At 37.9% G+C, this 19,466-nt stretch overlaps 4 protein-coding genes and 1 long non-coding RNA gene across 8 annotated transcripts in view; 3 read left to right on the forward strand and 2 right to left on the reverse strand.

Moving 5' to 3' along the window:
• Window positions 1–1,424, forward strand: part of LOC149702730 (protein Wnt-4-like) — a 151,310-nt gene extending 149,886 nt beyond the window's left edge. For all 4 annotated transcript variants that reach the window (XM_089866643.1, XM_089866642.1, XM_089866641.1 and 1 more), the window contains one exon: window positions 102–1,424. In XM_089866643.1, coding sequence (XP_089722769.1) covers window positions 102–569 — 468 coding nt within the window. In that variant the 3' untranslated portion in view covers window positions 570–1,424. The remainder of the gene's footprint in view (window positions 1–101) is intronic.
• Window positions 1–5,484, forward strand: part of LOC149702729 (uncharacterized) — a 157,899-nt gene extending 152,415 nt beyond the window's left edge. The window contains exon 4 of the long non-coding RNA XR_016381848.1: window positions 2,134–5,484. This is a non-coding gene — a long non-coding RNA (uncharacterized LOC149702729). The remainder of the gene's footprint in view (window positions 1–2,133) is intronic.
• On the reverse strand, window positions 3,446–4,370 carry LOC149702737 (peptidyl-prolyl cis-trans isomerase H). The gene is made up of 5 exons (XM_089866646.1): window positions 4,245–4,370; window positions 3,975–4,151; window positions 3,811–3,906; window positions 3,656–3,743; window positions 3,446–3,593 (listed from the first exon to the last, which is right to left on the reverse strand). The coding sequence occupies exons 1-5, from the start codon at window positions 4,323–4,325 to the stop codon at window positions 3,484–3,486; spliced, it is 552 nt and encodes a 183-aa protein (XP_089722772.1). The 5' UTR covers window positions 4,326–4,370; the 3' UTR covers window positions 3,446–3,483.
• Window positions 5,408–10,368, forward strand: LOC149702738 (protein RCC2 homolog). Its single transcript, XM_089866638.1, has 10 exons — window positions 5,408–5,701; window positions 6,355–6,445; window positions 6,567–6,707; window positions 6,957–7,088; window positions 7,167–7,255; window positions 7,905–8,019; window positions 8,085–8,251; window positions 8,316–8,496; window positions 8,566–8,744; window positions 9,779–10,368. The coding sequence occupies exons 1-10, from the start codon at window positions 5,408–5,410 to the stop codon at window positions 9,953–9,955; spliced, it is 1,566 nt and encodes a 521-aa protein (XP_089722764.1). The 3' UTR covers window positions 9,956–10,368.
• Window positions 10,369–10,703: 335 nt separating this feature from the next.
• Window positions 10,704–17,815, reverse strand: LOC149702739 (NFX1-type zinc finger-containing protein 1-like). The gene is made up of 3 exons (XM_089866637.1): window positions 17,379–17,815; window positions 12,215–17,295; window positions 10,704–12,141 (listed from the first exon to the last, which is right to left on the reverse strand). Exons 1-3 carry the CDS (start codon window positions 17,396–17,398, stop codon window positions 10,775–10,777), a joined length of 6,468 nt encoding a protein of 2,155 aa, XP_089722763.1. The 5' UTR covers window positions 17,399–17,815; the 3' UTR covers window positions 10,704–10,774.
• Between the last annotated feature and the right edge of the window lie 1,651 nt (window positions 17,816–19,466).

Below are 19,466 nucleotides of genomic sequence, written 5' to 3' on the forward strand. Positions count from 1 at the left end.
AAAAACCCCGTGTGGATCATAACCCATTTGAATTGCCTATGATTGTGGGCTCGGTTGCATGCCTAAATATTGTCAAATGAATAATATCTGTACTAATTTAGGTTGTGGAACATAACATGCGTGTAGAATGCAAGTGCCACGGCGTTTCGGGTTCCTGCGAGCTAAAAACTTGCTGGAAGGCCATGCCGTCCTTTCGGGAAGTCGGTGCTATCCTGAAAGAGAAATTTGACAGCGCCACCGAAGTGGTCGCCCTGAAAGTGGACAAGAGGCGTCAGTTGGTCCCGTTGAACCCCAATTTCAAGCCTCACACGGACACGGACTTGATTTACTTGGATTCTTCCCCGGACTTTTGCGAGTTGGACGAAAAGACGGGTTCGTTGGGGACCAGGGGTCGCGTTTGTAATCGCACTTCGAAAGCCATCGACGGATGCGAACTATTGTGTTGCGGTCGCGGTTACCAAACCAGGATCGAACGCGTCACGGAAAGGTGTCACTGTAAATTCCATTGGTGTTGCTACGTCAAATGTCACGAATGCGATAGGGATGTTGAAATTAATACTTGCGTTTAAAAATAAAACGGTCGTCAAAAGGGGTTTTGCTTTTTCTCTAGAACCACGTGCGGGTTTTTTTAGCTTGAAAATAACGTCATATTATGATACAGTCTAGTTCAATAATGACGGAAATAGGATAGACAACTATAGGTACGCTATTATAAGCTTCCGGAAATTGCCTCACTTCGTATATTGCATCTGTTATTACGCGGTTTTTTGTTTGTTCTTTTAGATAAACTTCCGTATCCTTTAAAAGTTAAGAGATTCAAACTTTCTAAACAGCTTTGTTTATTGTTAATTTACTCATAAAATCTTGGACGTTTCTCAAAATAGAAAAAGGCGTATTCGCAAGTTTTAAAATCTCGGTTCAGACGTGGCCAGAAAAAAGATGTACTTAAAAAAAGGCTTCCGTAGTTCAATTCAATTCAAAGTGAAAATGGTTCAACGATTATTTTCAAATGAACTTTGGTGAAAACATCGTTTATTTTATAGTGACGGCATTTTGATTTCATTTTCAAGATAATTTTGAACAGGAAAATGACTGGTGATTTTTTTTTTTCGAAGGTCTAAAGTGTACTATATCTCAAAACCGTAATTAGTTTTGACTATATAGCATTGAACGTAATTTATTATACAATATTTAGCAATTTCAATTTAAAACCAAAATCGTGTTTTTAAGTCTTTTTAGGGCTTGGTCTCTTAGCCGTAGAAAGAAATCGCAAAATGTTTCATTGTTTTGTAGTTAAAAAAATTGAAATTACGGTAGCGAAATATTTTCAGGAAAAATTTTTCGCTTAACAAATCTCGAACTTTTTATTCAGTTCTTGTATATATTATAATATAAAGTTTCGATAATTTTTTCGCTGTTTTAGGTAGTTTAATAGTTTTGAATTAAATCAAATTCTCGTTAAGCATAAATAACACCATTTATATATAATATATTCATAAGGCTGTCATAGTCTTTAAAAGTATGGGCCGAGAAGATATTCCCCACGAGCACCCATCTTTCATACAAATGCAGAGGTGTGTCTCGTGATGGCTGTCTGTTTCTCATATAGTGGCGTCTTCCGGCGGAGGATTTGTCTAAACAAGGTAAAATTGGTGCGTAGAAGGTTAGCCAGCATTTTTGGAGCCCCACAGGACCGGAGCTGACAGCTGACATTTGCTATGATGGAATGTACAATAGAGTTGTACTAATAGGGGAGGAGCTACGTGACGTGACGTCAGTATTAGTTGTCGAATTTGTATTACCTGAGCTGACGAATTCCAATATGGTTGCCAAAACCGAGGTAAGAGATAGGAGGGTGTGACGTCACGAGAAAGTTCGTGGTAGCAGATTACAATGAGCTTTATTTGGGGGAGTGGTACAGTAAATCACACCCTAAGTCTCAGCACGGTTTTGGTAGCAATATTGGTGGATTTTCCCTTTTTCCGTGCATTCAACCCGCCACTATGGCCATGTGTTACAAATCTTAGCTCCTCCCCTAACCGCAAGCTCTATTCCAATACTATAAGCCCCAAGGGTAAACCCATACTTAAGCATTATAGGTTTACGATATATTTTGTTTCGTTTTCATTTCAGGTATTTGTGAAAATCTATGGAAATAGCAAACAGTGCTGCGAAAAGAAGTGGTTTATTTTCTCAGAGTAAACCGGTTAAGTGTTTCAGCATTTACTTTTCATTTAAAATAAGCCACTGTCTACTGCTAATCGTAAAAACCTTAAAGAAACTTATTTAGAGAGGTGAAAATCCATAAAATACCATATTAAGTTTTGTTAGGGCATCTGTCAAATGCGCAGAAGGGATGGCAAATGAAAAGAAAAAAGGTTTAAGTAAATACTAAGGTATTTACTTATTTTATACCAAAATCAAATATAAAATTGTGGAAGGTTTCCAAGGGGCTAGTCACTCGTAAAATCGTCAATATTGGTGTGTCGAATTTAATCAGACAGATCAAATTCAATTCAATTAAAAATAAAATAAAAACTGTCGAGAACGTCGCAAAATTACATTTAATCCAATTTAAACAAGAGAGTGACCGACTCCTCGGATTTCATCTGACGTCAGCTCTTCGTTTAGCCAATCAGGCGGTTTTCTCAACTAGATTTTTTGCCTAAAGTTAGCCGCCATTTTGAGCGAAAGTTTGGTAAATTTGTTGTTATTATTAATTATTTTACTGTTACTAATGATGTTTTGCGAGCTACAGAGCGTTACTATCAGACAGATTTACTACTATGATGTGCTGAAAACAAGTTTGTACCAAAATAGTTTAAGCCAGAATTGTTTATGAAACCTTTAGGCTTAAAACAATACTTTTAAGAACATTTTGACTTAAATGATAGTTTTACTTTAAAATATTAAGATATCGATACAGCCATGTTATTTGTAAACCTTACAATACCATGATGTTTTTCTAAACAATTTCTAATTGCTTATTTTGCAAAATACTACTTAGTTTTCTCAAAAACGAAATGCAAAGTTTTGCCGAATGGTTTTCATGGAGTTGGCACTCCCTTATATCTCTCAATAGAGGCTAATACAGAGGAACGTGGTGAGGTGCTGTTACTATTTCCCCGTGTTTATTTATAAATCGTAGTACCCCTGGCGCCATCTCAAATTCACGGAGGAAACCACAAAGCAATATTAACGGGAGGGGAGAAGGGGGTGGTGAATAGAGTGCTGTCAGAAGCGCGTGTGTGACGTCACCTATGCTGTTTTCCCATAAAGAAAAAACGGTAACTGTCATGGCCGCCCATTGCTAAACGCAGACTCGTGACGTTTAACCTTGGATCTGACGTCACAACTGACAGCACTCTATATGCCTAAAATATTGGAATTTGAGCCCCCCCCCCCCCCCAATTTATAAAAATTGCCCAATAATTTAAAAACCAAGTTTAAAAATAATTAAATAACTTTATTAATCATGAAAGTTCACATTTCTCCACACTGAGATATAATAACTGGAATTTTAGGTTTATTATTTGGTCCTGTCGGAACATTTTCAATTTTCCTCATTACAAGTAAACCATCTAGAATCCTCCCTTAAAATATTAATACACAATTAATTACGAGTCTAATTAAAGAGTTAAAAAATTAGTCTTACCAAATACAACATGCTTTCCATCTAGAAAATCACATTTAGCACAAGTAATGAAAAACTGGCATCCATTTGTATCTTTCCCGCTATTAGCCTATTAAAAAAGGTAAAGGTAAAGCCAATTACAAAGGTAATATACTAATTAGTAATTTAATTTATACCATGGCTAATAAACCAGGTGCATCATGTTTTAGTGTGAAATTTTCATCAGCAAAGGTACTGCCTCCAAATATACTCATAACTCCCGTTCCATCTCCCTATAAAAATGTTTCTTTATTAAATTAGAAATTTAATTAAGTTAGGAGAACCTAATTAATAGACTTACATTCACAAAATCGCCTCCCTGTATCATGAAATCTTTAATTACTCTATGAAACATGCTTCCCTTGAAACCAATGGGTACTCCATCCCTTTTGTATTCCCCTGTACAAAATTGTCTAAAGTTTTCTGCTGTCTTTGGTACAGTGTCTGCAAATAACTCCATTTTCATCCTGCCAACCTCCTGTAAAGTATAAACAGTACTCATAGTGTGTTAGATTAAGTTTAGGTTTAGTTTTAAACACAAATTAATTAATTTTTAAGTGATAACAATTACAGTAGTTCCAATGGTAATGTCAAAGAACACAACAGGATTATTTTGATGCCTCAGTTGGCTTTGAATTTGATTCCAGTTCATTTTGTAGTTCAGTTACTGAGTGTTATCCACGTGGTTTAGGGTTAACTATAAAAATTTAAATGTTTACGAACTTTAGAAAATACCGCCGGAAGTAGTCCTAAGATTTTTGGCGGGAGGAGACGTCAGCGCCTATTTGGTGGGGGAAATAAAGGACTTGGATGACTGACAAACTAAAGTACCAAGGATATGAAAATTGTTTGTCTAACCAAATCTATGGCCCGCCGCTTTAAACTAAACCTTAATGTAGTTTTATAAACTGATTAACTGTCGACAAAAGGAGATAAATTAAGATTGTGTATTTATTACCACTCGTTTTCCATAAATTAACATTGAGTATTTATGACCACTCCTTTTAAACTACTCCATGCAATTCTACGTAACATTGAACTAATCTTAACACGTGACGTGTGACGTAGGGAAAAAGTCTCTTTGGTGCGAAATTTAAACTGAATGTATTAGAAACCCGTAAAGACAAGGGTTATTTACATTTGGACCACGTGGCATTTGCCAATCCGTGTTCATGTTGAAATATTTATAAATCTACTATCCAAAATATTTTTAATACAGTAACCAATCCTGGGTAACACATTACACAAACATTCACGCGACCGTGCTGATGCGTCAAATTCTAGGGGGGACGGGAAATTTGGGAAAAAAAATCGTGTCGGCTTCTCGTAAAGAACGTAGTTGAACGAGAGAAATCGGTACAGTTTCAAAAGAGGGAAAAGGGGGGGGGCGGTAGTTTACACTCGCGGGTGAGCAACTGTCAGCCCGCGTGTCTATTTCCCGCGCGCACCCCACACACGAAAATTATTGACCGCTTCGTTCGAGTATTTTTTCTTTCTTTTTTGTTCTCCTCTCGATTTGGGGTACCCGACCGACCGTCTTGCAACGAGCTGAGCGGGCTTATCCCCCCTACTACACCCCACTCTCGGTATTAAGTACGGCATCTTACAAAATTTACCTCTCTCCTCTGGTCTCGGGCGGGCGATTTACGACTGTGGCGCGCGTTTTTATCGTTTCTTTTCAATCTATCGCTATTTAAATCGAATTATATCCCAGTTATTATCAAGTTGTCGTTAATGGCTAATAAAAGAAAAGCCGAGGACGACGATACGAGTAAGAACAATCGCGAGGAGGAATCCGGTGGCGACGAAAATGACGAAGACTCGGCCGTAAAGGACGCGGCGGCGGTTGCCGACGCGACCCCCTCCACAAAAGATCCACAAAAATCCTCCTCGGACAATGGCGTCAACCCGACTAGTGAGGCCATGGCCAAATCCGATAATGATGGAGACCCTGACGATGATAACTCCGAAGAAGCCGAATCATCTTCCAACGACGTCGAGGATGACAAACAGGAGAAAAAGAGATTCGTAAGAAACTTAACAACCTTTACTTTAACCCTTTATTCGCCCTTCGAATATCAATCAAATTGATCAAAATTACAATCGTATAAAACGATAGAGATAGAGTAGGCCTACTTTTTATTTTTACGTATAAATGAATGATGGTTAGGCTTAACGATTCAGACGTCAACAACGCAACGTTAGGTTCTTTGTCAAGCCGCGGGCTTCCGATTTTCGGATTTTCCCACCGAATGGTTTATCATTTAAAACAATGCCATCTACTGAACTTAAATCCTTTAGTTTTAGTCGTACTAATCAATATATTAGAATTAAATATCGTACGTTTAAATCTTAAATTATAATTATCCACAAAACATTTTTATCAGTTTAGGAAATTGACTCGAGTGACTCATTTTTTCAGGCCCGTATTTCTGGGAAAGGGGGGGGGGTGATATTTTGGCCCGTTTTTGTTAGATGAGTTTTTTGAATTCCCATGACTCTTCTAAACATGGGTCAGGTCGTTTTAATGTAGTATATTTATGGGTATCTGATAATGAATAAGCTAATTTAACTAAACATCCTTTAATAAAATTCCAACATATTCATAAATTAATACAAATTTTGATCCAAGTCCCTTCTGTTTTGTTCTTTTTCCCCTTTTCTCTATTGGAAAATTTCAGAAACTTTCACCACCAGACACTTGCGGAACATTACTTATGTGTGGTGGTACAAATTGGGACTTAGTTGGCAGAAGAGACTTACCAAAAAATGGTATAAATTGGGAAAAAAAATGATTTCCCCAAAACAAAATTGGTTTAGACGTAGATCTGAAAGAGATAAGCCTTTATCCCTTGAACATTTCTTTTTCTCTCTTATTAATTTGTTAACATAGCCAAGAAAGCTACTGGTCGTAATTTATGGGGTCCTCATAAGTTATCAGCTCTGAAAGGAATCAGAGTTCGATACGTTGCATCCGGAAACTCTGCCTGTCATACTGTTTTGATTACGGAAGATAACAAAGTTATGACTTGGGGTGGGTAATCTGATAGTTAACAATGCCTTAAAGTTGTCAAATATTATTTGTTAATAGATAGTTCACACCCACATGAAGAGTACGTACCATTTACGCCAGGAAGTCCAGGCTACCTGGAGGACAATAGTAGACGTGTTTCTGTCTTCCGGGTAGCCCGGCCTCCTGGTGTAAATGGTATAAATACTCCATGTATGTAAACTATCTATATCGTTTTTTGATGTAAGAATAAAAATTTGTGTGGTTTATTAGGACGTAACGATAAGGGTCAGCTTGGCCTCTGTGATCTTAAAAGAAGAGACAATCCTACACTTGTTGAAACATTGAAAGATGAAACGATAGTATCAGCCTCTTGTGGCAAATCGCACACTCTTTTTATTGATGGTTATAACCGCTTGATATTTCTATCACCAGACGCGAGGGGATTTGACAATAATAGTTAATTTTTAAATACATTTTAAGATCGTGGAGATGTCTATAGTTGCGGAGACAACAAAATGGGACAGTGTGGAATTGGGACACAAAATTCCGCAGTCAATGTTCCAACTAGAGTGAGAATAAATAAAAAATATAATGTTCAGGGTTCGTACACGACCTGGAAAACCTGGAAAAGTCAGGGAAATTGAAAATGGGCCTAAAAGGTCAGGGAAAAGTCAGGGAAATTGAAAATTGGCCTTAAAGGTCAGGGAAATTGAAAATTGGCCTTAAAGGTCAGGGAAAAGTCAGGGAAATTGAAAATGGGCCTTAAAGGTCAGGGAAAAGTCAGGGAAATTGAAAATGTGCCTAAAAAGTCAGGGAAATGTCAGGGAAAAATATATTGGTGGGAAATTGATAGTCTGGATAACAGTATAAGGGTGACCAAAAAAGTGTTGTCTGAGACTTGAGTAGAACCCCAAATTCGCGGAGCTCGCTTCGCTCGCTCCGGTTATTTATGATTTACTTATGGTTAAATTTAAACGAATTAATTGGCTTATCTTTATAACAATGACAACTCGTGCAATAATGATTCGAGTGAATTTATATTAGTTTTCATATATTTACGCCTTTAAAGTTATTGCATATGGTCAGGGAAATTTGTGGAATTTAGTCAGGGAAAACCTGGAAAAGTCAGGGAATTTCATTACAAAAATTTTGTACGAACCCTGAATTGTTACAGGGGACTTGAATGATTAACATAACTCCGCTCGCTCGCGTATTAAGATCTCATTTAAAAGAAGACCAATTGTGAAAGTATCTTGTGGAGGAGAGTTCAGCGTTTTGCTGGATTTTAAGGGAAATCTCTTTTCATTTGGTTGCCCTGAATATGGTCAACTAGGTAAAAATTAAAACTACCTCACCTGGGAAATAGGGAACGTGTTTTTAACCAATTTCGGGGTGCAGGTCATAACACTGATGGCCGCTACTTTGTCAGTGGAAATAAGCTCTCCTTCCAATGCGAAGTTGTGCCGCGTAGAGTCTCATTCTTTATAGAAAAGCACAAGGAAGCAATTGTCAAACACTTTGATAGTGTCAACGTTTTGGATGTATCTTGCGGGTTGAACCATACAGTAAGGCCAAGTTCCCTTCGAATCTCGCTTCCGAAGACTTAAAAACCCCCGCCATTCTTTTAAGATAATAGTTGATGCTCAAAAAAGGTGTTTTACCTGGGGTTTTGGAGGATACGGCAGACTGGGCCACGCTGATCCCAAAGATGAAATGTTGCCCAGACTCGTAAAAGCTTTTGATCGTCCTAATCAAGGCATCAAAAGTATCTATGCAGGCGGAACTTACTGTTGCGCTATTGATATCCACGGTTGGTTTAAAACGTGTCATTGATAATTGATTGACAAGAATGTGTATGTCTGACTAATAAATTATTAAGGTGCGATGTATTTCTGGGGCCAAAATAAGAAATCGGGAGAAGCCACCATGTACCCAAAACCAGTTCAGGATGTTCAAAGTTGGCACATTAAACAAATCGGTTGCTGTTCCAGAAGTATTGTCGTTACCGCTGATGAAGGTTGCGCCTCATGGGGAACTACTCCAACCTATGGTGAACTGGTAATATAACTTTTATTCATCCCTGAAGTAGCGAAAAGAAGAGCTGGTTGCTCTTAGGTCACGGTGTCCTTCAGTATTTGGGAGGCATAATAGTACTAATTTATGGGAAACCCTTTCTTAATTGCAATACATCGGGGAAATTACAAATAGGCCTAAATGCATAGTGAATTTTAAAAAATGGCGGGGTAATACTTGACAGTAGGGAGGCGTAGTACTTGACGGTAGGGCGGCGTGATACTTGACGGTAGGGCGGCGTGATACTGGACGGTAGGGCGGCGTGATACTGGACGGTAGGGCGGCGTGATACTGGACGGTAGGGCGGCGTAATACTGGACGGTAGGGCGGCGTAATACTGGAAGGTAGGGCGGCTTGATACTGGACGGTAGGGCGGCGTAATATACTTGACGGTAGGGCGGCGTAATACTGGAAGGTAGGGCGGCTTGATACTGGACGGTAGGGTGGCGTAATATACTTGACGGTAGGGCGGCGTAATATACTTGACGGTAGGGCGGCGTAATATTCTTGACGGTAGGGCGGCGTAATATTCTTGACGGTAGGGCGGCGTAATATTCTTGACGGTAGGGCGGCGTAATATTCTTGACGGTAGGGCGGCGTAATATTCTTGACGGTAGGGCGGCGTAATATACTTGACGGTAGGGCGGCGTAATATACTTGACGGTAGGGCGGCGTAATATACTTGACGGCAGACTTAGAAATAAGGATAATTTTTAAACTAGTCCTTGGGACCAGTGACCCCCTAGTGTCCTAAATAATAAACTGGTCTCCGGAGTGGTCCCAGCCTATGTTCTCCTATAGATTTGCAATTAATAAACTGGTCCCGAGGACCAGTAACCCCCACTTTTTGAATTAAAAAACTAGTCCAAGCAATTAATAAACTGGTTTTGGACCAGTGGACGTGTGCTATTTCTAAGTCTGCTTGACGGTAGGGCGGCGTAATACTATCCCCAAGTCGAACACTTGCCCCTTCACCCACATACAACCTTGTAAAACATTAAATCTAAACATATCTGTAGGGTTACGGAGATTCCAAGCCCAAGTCCTCAACAACTCCCCAAGAAATCAGACCCCTCGATGGTATGAACGTACTCAGTTTAGCTTGCGGTTACGGTCATAGTCTTTTTATTTGCCAAGACGACGATGAGGATTCCAAAAAACGTTTAGAAAAGTTTCCCGAATATACTCCTCCTTAAAAAAAAACTATATTTTGGTATGTTAAAAAACAAATAAACAACTAAAATAACAAACAAACCAAATGATATTTGTGAAGCAGGAGGGTCAGAGAAAAATTTTTCCAGAAAAGGTTTGAATCAGCTGTATAAAACTATAAAAACCAAAAAAAAAAAAAAAAAAGTTCCACGAAACTACTGTGTTACGTTTCAACTTTAAACAAAAAAAAAAGATAAAAAAATAGCGTAATAAGTAATCTTTTACGGAAAACACTTGTTTTATATATGGTGGTAAGGCAGTGTTGATAAATAAGCGAGGCCTCCGTTTTACATTTTCGAGATACAAAACAAAAACAAAAACAAAACGGTTTTTAATTCCATGTATATTTATTTTTCACTGAACCTTTCAATTAAAAATGTTTAATTCAAAGGTAAAATTTTATTAGTCAACAAATCAAGTACCTCCCCCCCTCTCTCTTATGCTTTATAAATTTAATGAACAGTGTTAAATATTAATTTTTTTTCTTTCAATTTAAAAAAAAACTTATAAGTTAAATATTAATTCTTTTTTTTTCCAATTAATTCTTTTTTTTTCCAATTAATTCTTTTTTTTTCCAATTAATTCTTTTTTTTTCCAATTAATTCTTTTTTTTTCCAATTAATTCTTTTTTTTTCCAATTCTTTTTTTTTTCCAATTCTTTTTTTTTCCAATTAATTCTTTTTTTTTCCAATTAATTCTTTTTTTTCCAATTAATTCTTTTTTTTTCCAATTAATTCTTTTTTTTTTCCAATTCTTTTTTTTTTTCCAATTTTAAAAAACTTATAATTCTAACAATTACTCTTTTAATATTCGTCAAGTTCAAAATTTTGTAGATTGGAAGCTTCGGACCAAGCGGAATCTTTGGCACCATCCATTTCAGTGGCAACTTGGTTACCAGCTTGAAGGGTATGATTTAAACCACCAATTTTAGCTCCGCATTCGTTGCAACGACTTAATTGAGTCGCACCACCACATTCTCCGATACAGTAAACGTGGCCATTAGGGCATTGATACCAATGACCTTGCGATAGTCCCACCGCGGCTATAATAGATTTTCTTTCCTCTTCGGTAACCGCGATTTGAGCCAAACCTAAACACCTTCGCATATCAGTTAACAATATAACAACTTTACCCCATAAATTATCATCTATGGCTTTCGGAGTTAACATGTACGCTAATCCAGTTTTAAAATGTTTCTCGGCTTGTTTGTTATCTATGAAACGGTTTAGTCCTCCCGCGTTATGGACGCTAACAACGATTTTTCCAATTAAACTTAATCGGTTTAACTCGCGGTGGATATCTTCAACTTGGTTTTGGGTTGGTAGCCTGTTTTTACAGCTTTCAATCATGGCGGACGCGATGTTTTTTTGAAAATACTTTAAATGGTCTATTAGGAGAGTGTCGTAGACTTTGGTGTTGCTTAGGATTTCGTCATTAACCATCCACATGTCTTCATCCATTGAATTCATTCTATCAACGAAGTTAAGATAGTTTCTCATCGATGTCAGGGTCCCAATGTCAATCGAGTCGATGTCCGCAACTTTCTTTATCTGCGTTAAGATGTCTTTAAAACTATAGTACGAAGGCTGCTTTTCCAATTTCTGGTACAGGGTTGTAACTCTAATCAGTAGCGCTTTGTGCATTCTAATGATGTCTTTTCTCATTCCGAATAACTTCTCCTTGACACTTTCAATCCGGGCGCTGATGGTCTTTACGTACTTTCCAAGAAAATGACTGTTGCTGATTAACTTCTGGCATTTTGGGCACCGTAACTTACGGATGACATTATCTACTTCGCATTGCGCTTTGGCCCATGTTTCTAAGCCCACAGATTCGTAGACGCATCCGCAATCTTCCATAGCGACGTATCTGGCTCCCTCGGTATCTTCCATTCCAAAATATATTTCGGTAACTTTTTCTTTATCGCAAATAAGGCATAAGGTAGGGCATTTTTCTCCACAAAATCCGATGCATTGGTGTTTGCATTTCAGAGTTTTTGCGCAAGGGTGGGTGCATTTCACGCATGGTTCGCTGCATAGATTTTTACACCTTTTATGTGGGCAATTCCAATCGCACCTCATTTTGCACGGCGTGCAAGGTATTCCGCAAGTTTTAGGGCAAGAGCTATGAGGGCACTTATTTTCGCATTTCTTCTTGCACGGTTGACAGACTGAAAGAACAAAAAATGTTTTGAATTTAATCATAGGGCCAAATCTAATAAACTTAAAAAGCGCATTTCTTACATTTCGAACATGGTTCTTGACAATGATGGCCGCAAACTAAATATCTCGTGCACTTCTGTTGACAAGGTTGATGAAGGGTTCCCTGCCTACATTTTCCACATTGTCCTCCGCATGGATGTCCACACCCTAGCTCGGTTGCGCATCTTTCGCTACATATTCGAAGCAGCTCAAAGCGCTTTTTTCTCATGGAACAAGGGATTTTGACGTTATGACCACATGGACTGATCTCGGTAACTTTCAAAACGCATTCGGTGTCGCACGGTTCGCCGCACTTCTTGGTGCAAATGTGAGAGCAAGATAGCAATCTACCGCAGTTCATGCGACATTTTTCTTCAACCGGGTCTTTATAGCAAGGAATCTTAAATTCGTGTCCACATGGTAATTCTTTAGGTACCATAACGATGCAGTCTCCGCAACCTTCAATGCATTGGAAACATTTTTTGGGACAGCGATGGTTGAGTTTGCAAGTTTTTTTGTTGCAGATTTCCTTGCATTGGATAAATTCGTGTTTAGGATCGTACGGGTGACATCTTCTAGGGCAAGTATGCCCGCAGCTTAATCTGTAGGAGCAAGGACGCGAACAACCCCCTTCCGGAACCTTCTCAAAATCTTCAGGGTTTTGAACTTCAGCAAAAGTATCCTTATGATTCTGGCAGATTAATTTCAAGTCAGAGCCAATAGCTCTCCCGTCCTCCAACTTCGTGACTATGTTTTTCCATAAATCACTCTGGGATGCCAACATGTCAAAATTTCCGATGGCAAATAATCCTTTCCTCGCTCGGGATAGCGCTACGCAAACTCTGTTGTGGATTTTCAAAAATCCAACCATTTCTTTGGCATTACTTCGGACAAACGATATGATGATGATTTCGTTCTCTTCACCTTGGTAGTTGTCCACGGACTTTACCGCTACTTTACTCAAAGATTCATCCATTAAATCTTTGATGGTAAAAACTTGCGCAGAATAGGTAGTCAGGATCGTGACTTGCTCCGACTTGTAGCCTTGATTGACGAAATATTTGGCTAGCTTCACGACAAACTTAGCTTCGTGGACGTTTATTCGGCTTACGCTATCCCTTTCTTGTTCTTCTACAAAGCGATGAGTGACGAAGTACATGTTGCAAGCTACACCTTTCACGGGCTCGTACTTGCTAACGGAAACATCATCGCGCAACTCTTTATAAATGTCTGGTACTAACAATTTGGATATGCAAGGTCTCATTCGATGCTGGCTGACTAATTGTTGGAAATATACTTTGTTTTTGACCATTCTTTCAAATAGAGAAATGTCAATATTGTGTTCCTGGGCCAGCGAATAGGAAGCCTGACTTGGTCTTAGTTGTTGGTGATCACCGATCAGAATAACATGCTCAGTATTTTGATTCAAAGCAGTGATGATATGGGATTCACTGACTTCGGCAGCTTCTTCTACTATGACTATTTTGGGTTTTAATTCCGCTAACAATTTTTGATTTTTGGCCGCGCCAGTTGTGGTCATTCCTAAGATCTTGCAGCCTTTGATGATGAAATGATCTTCTTCAATTCTTAACTCTTTCAAGAGCTTGATGTTTTCCTCGTATTTTTCATGCAGGTCGTAGATGTTAGCGTAATTCTTCATGACGTATTTACTGACCCAATAAATATACAACTTCCATCGTTGACTGATTGGGATATTCCATATATTTGAAATGGAATCAACGTCAGATTGGTCCATAATTTTCTTATTCTTACTTTTCAATTTGTGTTGTAGAGTTTTTCGCCTCTTACTACGGAGCCATTTTGATCTGGGGTCTTCGTCTTTCTCTTTCTCCGTGTCGCTTTCTCTTTCTTTTTGCATTCTCTCAATTTCTTCGTTGATTTCTTCTTCTATGTAAGCCTGATCATCGAGCAAGCCAGATGGATCCTCGAAAAAATCATCTACATCCTTTGGTCCATCGTTTTCATTTTCGTCACTTTTAACATCCTCATTCTCTTGTTTCTTATTGTTTTGTGATATAGCTGAATAAGACATTCTCGGGACGAGTTCAGATTGGTTTTCACCTTCGTCAGATTCATTACTACTAGAAGTATCAGCCATGGCGTCTTCCTCTTCGTCAACCCTATATCTAAGTTGTAACCAATCCAAAAGCAACTTTCCATCATTCTCCATAGACCTATCTTTATTATTGTTTTTAAGGCTCGCAAAGTGCTGTTCCCCCATAACTTTTTCAAGATCCTCGTCGTTTAAGATGTCTTGCATCGCTCGACTGATGTTCTTTTCGGCAGTATCAATTTTTGCTTGAATAGAGAAGAGCAATTTTCCAATTTCACTTTTATTTTGACGAATGTGTCTAGGAACTTTCCCCGTCTTTTTTAATTCTAATCTCTTGGCGCTTATTCGATAATCCTGTAGCTCTTCACTTTCGCAGCGTCCACCCACTCTAATAATGCTTCTTGTGAAATGTAAAACCCCTTCCAGAAACTGATCCAAAGCGTGATTCGTAAAGCAAACGATCAAGATCGGGGCTTCATCTTCGTCTCTCCAAAACTGCGAGTTGAACAATAGTAGTTGGACTATTCTAAGCCCAATGTAAGTTTTTCCAGTGCCGGGTGGTCCTTGAATCATTACAAACTCTCTTGTCAAAGCTAGTTGTAAAGCTTTGAGTTGAAACTGATCTAGACCTAGATCGTAGTGAGGTGGCCAAGATTTTTCTTCTAAAATTGCGATATCACTGACGTAATCCATTAGGGGTGTAAAATTGTAAATATCTTTATCGTCACTAATTTTGTCCTCGTTAAAGAAATCTTTTGATGGAGGTCTTTTTTCGGGATACGGACAAACGAGTGGTCTTATGTCGTAAAATTTTCGTCCATCTTTTGATAAATACTTTGGTGGTTTTAAATCCCGTTTAACGTAAACGATATAATCCTTTAAGGGAAAGTTCTCTTCATTTAGTTGCTGCATGCAAACCAAGTTATGGTAATACGCTTCGAAGAATGCGCTGGACTCAATCATGACGAATTTATCAGTTGGTGTTATCTTTTTAACTTTATCATTCATTTCCTCGAAATGAATATAAACGATTCCTTTGATAAGCAGGTGTGGTTCTCTTTTAGCAACTGTGGCAAACAATATCGTCTGGAAGTTATCCGAAGAGAGGCAAACCAGGGATCCAGGGAAAAACCGTTTCGAGCTTTGCCATTGTACATCTTTGAGGTATCTGTTATTAAAGTGAGCTACGTGATGAATTCCATCCAATCCGCATTTAGGTTCTAAGATGCTGACTTCGTCGTAAATGTACAACCCTTGAATTTTCTTGGGTTTATATCCAGTTACGTGCTCCTTTTGTACATTTTGATATTCCCTTATGCCTTCTCGTAGGGGTCGTACAAAATCTTCTCTCATTAGACGAAATTGCGTGTCCAAGTAATGCTCAACATTTATGTACTGTCCCTCAGCGATATTGCATCTCAAGTACGGTTTTTCAATACTGTTTAATTCTTCTTGCGTTGGAAATATGTGTAAGTTGTAAAACGAATCCGGTGGTTCGGTCGCGTGTTGTTTCTCCGTGTCCGCTTGTTTCTTCATGTCTTTGTTCTTGTATTCCTCAGTCAGTTTACGTTGGATACTTTCCAATTCTTCTAATTCGTCTAAGAGGTAGTAATCCATGATGATTTCTTGATCCATGAGATTGCTTATGCAAGAACTCAACTGGGGCAACAATATAGTCAGAACTTTAATCGAATTGACTGGTTGTAATTCGGGCAGGATCTTCAATAAATTAAAAAGGTGTTGCAGGGTCGATCCTAGTCTCTCGCTTTTTTGATAGGCCGAGAAACGTAACTCGGCAAGGTAATCCGGAATGTGTCTGAATAAGAAATTTGAATCATTGATGATCCCAAGAAGTTGAAGGAGGTTCAGTTTCTTCGTGCTTTGACAAGCTTCGTCCAAAAGTTCCAATATATCAGCGACCATTTCGGGCGTCAAACTATGGTCTTTCAGTAATTCGGGGAAACCACTCTTTTCCGCTTTTAATGTCCACATGATTTCATCAGGATCTTTGGCAGTTTCCAGTATATTCTTCAGCTTATACGCGCTCATTTTTGGAACAAATTCTCTCGTAGGCTCTTGTCTGTCGTATTGGTCTCTTTGGTTGTACCCTCCATTTTTGGTGCGAGATTCGAAATTTCTTGACTTGTCAGAGTGGTCACGGCTTCTTTGGGAAGAGTTAAAGTTTCTAGCTCCTCGACCACCACCATCGGAGTCACTTCTAAAGTTCCCAGCACCCGTGTTTTTATAGTTGCTTCTGCCTCTTGAAAAACCACGGTGGTTGTTATCGTAATTTGGTCTCTTCTTCCTTCCCCATGGGTCAGTTTCAGTTTGATTTCCATCTGTAGTTGATTTGTAGCCGCCTCTACCTCTTCTTCCTCTATAATTTCCTTGGTCAGAATCGTAGCTTTCGACACTTGACTTGGAAGAACCCCTGCTTTTGCCTTCGTAATTTCTTTGATAGTTGGAATCTGTAGAGTACCCTTCGTTGCTCGACACGTAACTACCTCTTTCCTTTCTTTGATAATTTCCTCTGCGACTAGAATCTGTGTTATAGCTATTGTAACCTTCTCTACCACGTCCTCTAAAACTTCCTTGGTTATGATTGAATCCTTGGGATCCGTTAACTCCTCTTTTAGAATAAGTATTGTCTCTACTTGTCGAAGGTTTCTTTAATTTTCTTTCAAAAGCAAGGTCCAACACGTTTTTCGTCTCGGAATTATTATCGGTGTCAGTTTCAAACACTTTCTTTGTTAAATTAGTTTTCTTTTTGGTATTATTCTTAATAGATGAAGTAATTGACCAATCATCGTTTAAATTAGAACCCCAATCACCATTTTGAGTATCAGTCACAGCGTCATTAGTACTCCAATTGTCAGAAGTGTAGTTATAGTTTGTTTTCTTAGGATTGTGACTCTTAGAATTTGATTTACTCACATCAAAATTATTATAACGATTTGTTGATGTATCAGTCTGCGCATCAACTGTCCCCCAGTCATCAATTGCATGATGGTCAGGGGTTTCCCAGCCACCAGAAGCATCGTAATTTCCTCTGTTTAAAAAAACCGCAAAAGATTAAATAAATTTACTCTTGAAGGTCAAAATTGATAAAAGAAATTAAGAAATAATAATTACAGATCCCAGGCTTCAGCCATTTCTAAACAGTAATCTTGAAAATATCGCCACACGAGGCTCCCGATCTCATAATCAGCGTCTTAGAAACTTTAAAGATTAGGACGTTGCCACGAATGATCAAATTACACAAAAGACGGCGGTAAAACCATCGAAATAACTGACAAGCGAGTGTGTGCCACGCCGCCACCCACTACTAACTACTGACCCAAGCAGAGTTATAGTCTAACAGGAACTAAAAGTAAAACTAAATAACAAACTTCCTCATAGGCTCACAAAGTCCTCACAGTCACATTCATGTTTTCCATTGGCTGCTAGAAAGTTATCACCATCGAGCAATATTAAAGGAGATAATAATGAAAGTAATGGTTTTTAATGAAACGTTTGTTATCACTCCAGTAGAATTACTCCACGGAAAATGCCAATGGAGAAAGACATCTGACACAGAGAGACGAGTAATATTTCGTTATTGGTTGCAGGATTTATTTTATTTAATTTACTTCTGATTTTATTTAATTATATTGTATTTATTTTTTGTGTAAGCGCAAATTACATTTACTATTGCTCTCGTTATCATTTATCAACAACAGTGAAAGAGTCACTTGTGAAGTTGTGATGAGTGAAAAGACGAGTAGCCAGAAATCACGTCAAACTGTCAAAATAATATATTTGGGGGGGGGGGGTTAAGGAATAGACCTTTTCGATGTAACTAAGAGGGAACAGAGTTGGGCACTCCTCCTTAGATAGATTTTTTTCCTATCAAACTATCATAGATGGCGAAACTATCAATTCTTCTGGCTATATTTTAGAGTGGAACTCCTTCTTAGATAGATTTTTTTCCTCTCAAACTATCATAGATGGCGGAACTATCAACTCTTCTGACTATATTTTAGACTGACATTGCTGGCTAGATAGATATTTTTCCTCTCAAACTATCATAGATAGCGAAACTATCAACTCTTCTGACTATATTTTAGACTGACACTGCTGGTTAGATAGATATTTTTCCTCTCAAACTATCATATTTGGCGAAACTATCAATTCTTCTAGCTATATTTTAGACGGGCATTATTTGTTAGATAGATTTTTTCCCTCTCAACAAATCATAGATGGTGAAACTATCAAATCTTCCTTCAATATGTTAGATTGGCTCTCATTGTTAGATAGATTTTTTGCCTATCAAATCAAATTGAAATCTTTAGGAACGACTAAATTAATCGATTATTTAATTTCCGGACTTTAAATTTGATTGTTTTCGATCAAACTGATTTGGGCTCTACCTACTTTTACTCTGTTTAATCGATTCCTGATATTTCCTGATTTTGTAGAATTTCTAATATTTTCATATATTCATATAATTTCCATAATCTCATTTCTCAAGTTTGACTTTTAACTGTCTATAGTTCAAAAGCTACTATCCAAACTTTTTCAAATTATTCGCCCTTGATTTAATCTAAACCATCTACTATAAACGGTTAACTAATAATAATTAAAGGCAAAAATTGCAATTAAAACTGTGGGTAATAAAAATCAGAAAATCTACACTTTAATTTATCTAATTCTACGTTTGGATGATTTCGTGGAATCGTTCTTCCTCCTCGAGTAGTCGTTCACATCAGTGACAGCACGGAGCTTCTATATACAAGAAGCTCCGTCTTCACAGTTTGAACTGTTGAACCATCGTTTATTTTATTTTTATTTATTTTTTTTTTGTTTGAGAGGGTTATAATGACCACCAAGTACAGAATCTTCTTATAGAATAAACCTACACTTGCTAACGTTCAAATATATTAAAAACTTCGATATCATTCAAAAAACGACTTATCTTTCCAGAAATTTTCATAACTATCAAAATTGCCTATCAAAGATTAGCACATAATTTTTTAAAATGAAATCAGAAAACAGATGTCGCCAAATAAACTCACTCAAAGAATCAATTTATTTCTCAAGGAATAATGCCTATCATTTTTTATGATTTCTAAAAGATGGGGTTAGTAGCCAGATCACGTTGAGAATCGATATTTTTCTCTAGAAGATTTCAACGAATCAATGAATCATATCAACTTCGAGTGCACTTTCTAAGCTATCAAA

Source organism: Phalangium opilio, unplaced genomic scaffold (assembly GCF_054372755.1).
Source record: "Phalangium opilio isolate 3A_F unplaced genomic scaffold, DU_Popi_V2 ptg000017l_1, whole genome shotgun sequence".
Taxonomy (NCBI): domain Eukaryota; kingdom Metazoa; phylum Arthropoda; class Arachnida; order Opiliones; family Phalangiidae; genus Phalangium; species Phalangium opilio.